We start from the raw sequence: 3,985 nt of genomic DNA on the forward strand, positions 1-3,985 counted from the left end.
CCTGCCACCACGCCCAGCTAATTTTTGATATTTTTAGTAGAGACGGGGTTTCACCATGTTAGCCAGGATGGTCTCGATCTCCTGACCTCATGATCCGCCTGCCTCGGCCTCCCAAAGTGCTGGGATTACAGGCATGAGCCACCGCCTGGCCAGATAAATACTTATCTGTAGATAAATATAAACTGCCTGCATGATAGAGGCTCAGTCAAACTCAGTCAGATTTCAACGTAAAGATGTCTTCCTAAGGTACGTTAAAATGTCCTTAATTTAGGTTTAGGGAAAGAACATAAATCATGTTTTTTAAATACAGAACATTCATTACTCTTTACATGAAATTTTTTTTTTCTTTTATTTCTTTTTTCTTTTTTTTTTTTTTTTAGACAGGCTCTTGCTCTGTTGCCAGGCTTGAGTGAAGTGGCATGATTTCAGCTCACTGCAACCTCCACCTCCCAGGTTCATGCCCTCCTCCCACCTCAGCCTCCCGAGTAGCTGGAACTACAGGTGCATGCCAGCATGTCTGGCTCATTTTTTTTTTTTTTTTGGTAGAGACTGGGTCTTGCTCTGTTGTCCAAGTTGGTCTCAAACTCCTGGGCTCAAGCTCTCCTCCCACCTTGACCTCCCAAAGTGCTGGGATTACAGGCATGATCCACCATGCCCTGCCAAAATATTTTCCTTAGGGGAAAAAACAGGGCTTGAATAAACACTATTAAAAACCGATATAACCCCATACTAGTAGAGATCAGGATGCAGGGAATCTGGTGTTTGACTCAAGTCCATTAACCTTCATCCTACTTCTGAATATTCCTATCATGATCTATAGTATTTCATGTTTTCCATTCTTCCAAGTGACACAAAAATATCTAGATTTTGTGTTTGCACAGTGCCTTTCAGAATGTCCCACCCACAGAGTAGCAGTTATGCACACTTGCCTGCCAGCCTGCCCTGGAGGAAGACAGTACAGCATCACACCCACACTGAGAGTCGTCTTAGGGTTAATCACAATCAGCTGAAACACAGGGCTTTGCAACGACTCACTCTCTTTGGCACAGGGATGACTCAGGACAATAAACAGAAGCCCCTAATTTAGGAGAAAATTAAATATCCAAATAGACCATCAAGAGTATGTCAGGAAAAAGAAAGATCTGGCAGAGACAAAAACCAAACATTTAAAGCAATGATCAATAGGCTCTAAAGTATCCAGGATTTAACCACTGGCTTCATTTTCTTCCCCGCCATCTAGGAACTGTTGAGATTATTACTGGACTGGACTTCTGGCTGCTGCTGCTGCTGCTTCTTTTTTAAATTAGAGACAGGGCTTTGCTGTGTTGCCCAGGCTGTTGTTGAATGCCTGGCCTCAAGGGATCCTCCCAACTCAGCCTCCCAAAGTGTTGGGATTATAGACGTCAGCCACCGCGCTCAGCCAACTTCTGGCTTTAGCTTCTCCTGCTTCCGGTTCCCAGTATTTGTTTTAGCCAGTCCTGGCAGGCATGAATCTGATTCATCAATTTCCTTTCCCTTAGATAGTACTACATTTCATGCCATTCATCATTTGGGGAAATATTGGCAAAGAGAGAATGAGGACATACATGTGCAGGGAGTGCCCAAATTAGAAATATTCATTTGTAAATTGGTTTTTGAACATTCAGAACATGTTTTCCCATAAAAACAATCTTGTATGTGGTGGCTGGTTTCTCAGACCAGCCCACAATAGCCTATTTAAAACCCTGACACTATTACTCTCTATTAAGGGTAAGGGTGACCAAAAAAAGATACCATCACCTGTGGCTGTTTCTGTGGGAAAATGTGTTAAAGATCTCTCCTGGCTTTAAAATTATAGGTTCTAATAATAATATTACTCTGTGTGTGTGTGTGTGTGTGTATATATATACACACACACATATATATACACACACACACATATATTTACAGATTTTTTTTTTTTTTTTGAGACGGAGTTTCGCTCTTGTTGCCCAGGCTGGAATTCTATGGCACGATCTCAGCTCACCGCAACCTCCGCCTCCAGGGTTCAAGTGATTCTCCTGCCTCAGCCTCCCCAGTAGCTGGGATTACAGGCATGTGCCACCACACCTGGCTCATTTTTGTATTTTTAATAGAGACAGGGTTTTACCATGTAGGCCAGGATGGTCTCGATCTCCTGACCTCGTGATCCGCCTGCCTCGGCCTCCCAAAGTGTTGGGATTACATGCGTGAGCCATGGCATCCAGCCAAATGACTGAATTTATTAATGAAAATAAAATATTTTTATATTTAGAAAACAACTGAGGTGACGCAGGAGGCCAAGGCAGTAGGATAGCTTGAGACGAGCCTGGGAAACATAGCTGAAGACCTCATCGTCTAAAAAAATTAAATTAAAAGTTAGCCACTGATCTACAGCCTGAATGACAGAGTGAGAACCTATCTCTGAAAGGGAAAAAAACCCGATGATTTAAAAATGTTAAATGCTATACAGTTAAGAAGAGGCTGACAAACTATGGCCTACTGGGTAAATCTAGCCCAACACTTTTTTTGCGGGGGACAGGGTCTCACTGTCACCTAGGCTGGAGGACAGTGGCATAATCAGCTCACTGCAGCCTCGAATTCCTGCCCTCAAGCAATCCTCCCTCCTTTGCCTCTCCAAGCACTGGAATTACAGCTGTGTGCCACCATGTCTGGCCCCAGTGCTTATTTTTCCATGGCCAATAAACTAGGAATGTTTTTCAAATTTTGAAATGGCTGAAAAACATCAGAAGAATAACATTTTCTGACATGCGAAAATTAATGTATGAAGTTCAAGTTTCAGTCTCCATAAAGTTTTATTAGAACACAGCTACATCCAGCCATTTGCATACAGTCTATGGCTGATTTGGGGCCACAATGGCAGAGTTGAGTATTTATAACAGAGATTGTAAGGCCAGCACAGCTGAAAATATTTGCTATCTGGTCATATATGGAAAAGTTTATCAATCCCTGCACTAAACAGTGAAATGAATAATAAAATGTTCTTTTTTTTTTTTTGAGACGGAGACTTGCTCTTTTGCCAGGCTGGAGTACAGTGGCACAATGTCGTTTCACTGCAACCTCTGCCTCCTGGGTTCAAGCAATTCTTCGGCCTCAGCCTCCCAAGTAACTGGGACTACAGGCACGCACCACCATGCCCAGCTAATTTTTGTATTTTTAGTAGAGACGGAGTTTCACCATATTGGCCAGGATGGTCTCAAACTCCTGACCTCGTTATATGCCTGCCTCGGCCTACCGAAGTGCTGGGATTACAAGTGTGAGCCACTGAGCCCAGCATAAAATATTATTTCTGAAGACTGGCTTTTTGGGGAACTTTTACTTACTATCTTACACATGTCTAGGTGAAATGTTTTAATATCAAGTGGGTATTAACGTTGTAATATAAAAGGTTTAACATTATTTAAATGTTTAATAAGTAAATTCTAGGCCAGGCGTGGTGGCTCACACCTGTAATCCCAGCACTTTGGGAGGCTGAGGCAGGTGGATCAGGTGTTCAAGAACAGCCTGGCCAGCTTGGTGAAACCTTGTCTCTACTAAAAATACAAAAAACTTAGCTGGGTGTGGTGGCAGACACTTGTAATCCCAGCTACTCAGGAGGCTGAAGCACAGAATTGCTTGAACCTGGGAGGTGGAGGTTGAATTCTAGAGATGAATTCAACTGTCAGTCAGTCTGTCTGTCTGATGAATTCAACTGTCAGTCAGTCTGTCTGATGAATTCAACTGTCAGTCAGTCTGTCTGATTAATTCAACTGTCAGTCTGTCTGTCTATCTATCTATCTATCTATTGTTGTTGTTTTTTTGTTTGTTTGTTTTGAGACACAGTCTTGCCCTGTCACCCAGGCTGGAGTACAATGGCACGATCTCGGCTCACTGCAACCTCCACCTCCCACGTTCAAGTGATTCTCCTGCCTCAGCCTCCTGAGTAGTTGGGATTATAAGCACCCGCCACCATGCCTGGCTAATTTTT

At 43.0% G+C, this 3,985-nt stretch overlaps 1 protein-coding gene across 2 annotated transcripts in view; it reads right to left on the reverse strand.

The window, feature by feature from the left end:
* Positions 1-3,985, reverse strand: part of PALB2 (partner and localizer of BRCA2) — a 42,786-nt gene that overhangs the window by 3,764 nt on the left and 35,037 nt on the right. For both annotated transcript variants that reach the window (XM_011987935.1, XM_011987936.1), the window contains one exon: positions 930-1,078. In XM_011987935.1, the coding sequence (XP_011843325.1) occupies positions 930-1,078 (149 nt within the window). The remainder of the gene's footprint in view (positions 1-929; positions 1,079-3,985) is intronic.

Source organism: Mandrillus leucophaeus, unplaced genomic scaffold (genome assembly GCF_000951045.1).
Source record: "Mandrillus leucophaeus isolate KB7577 unplaced genomic scaffold, Mleu.le_1.0 Scaffold32, whole genome shotgun sequence".
Taxonomy (NCBI): domain Eukaryota; kingdom Metazoa; phylum Chordata; class Mammalia; order Primates; family Cercopithecidae; genus Mandrillus; species Mandrillus leucophaeus.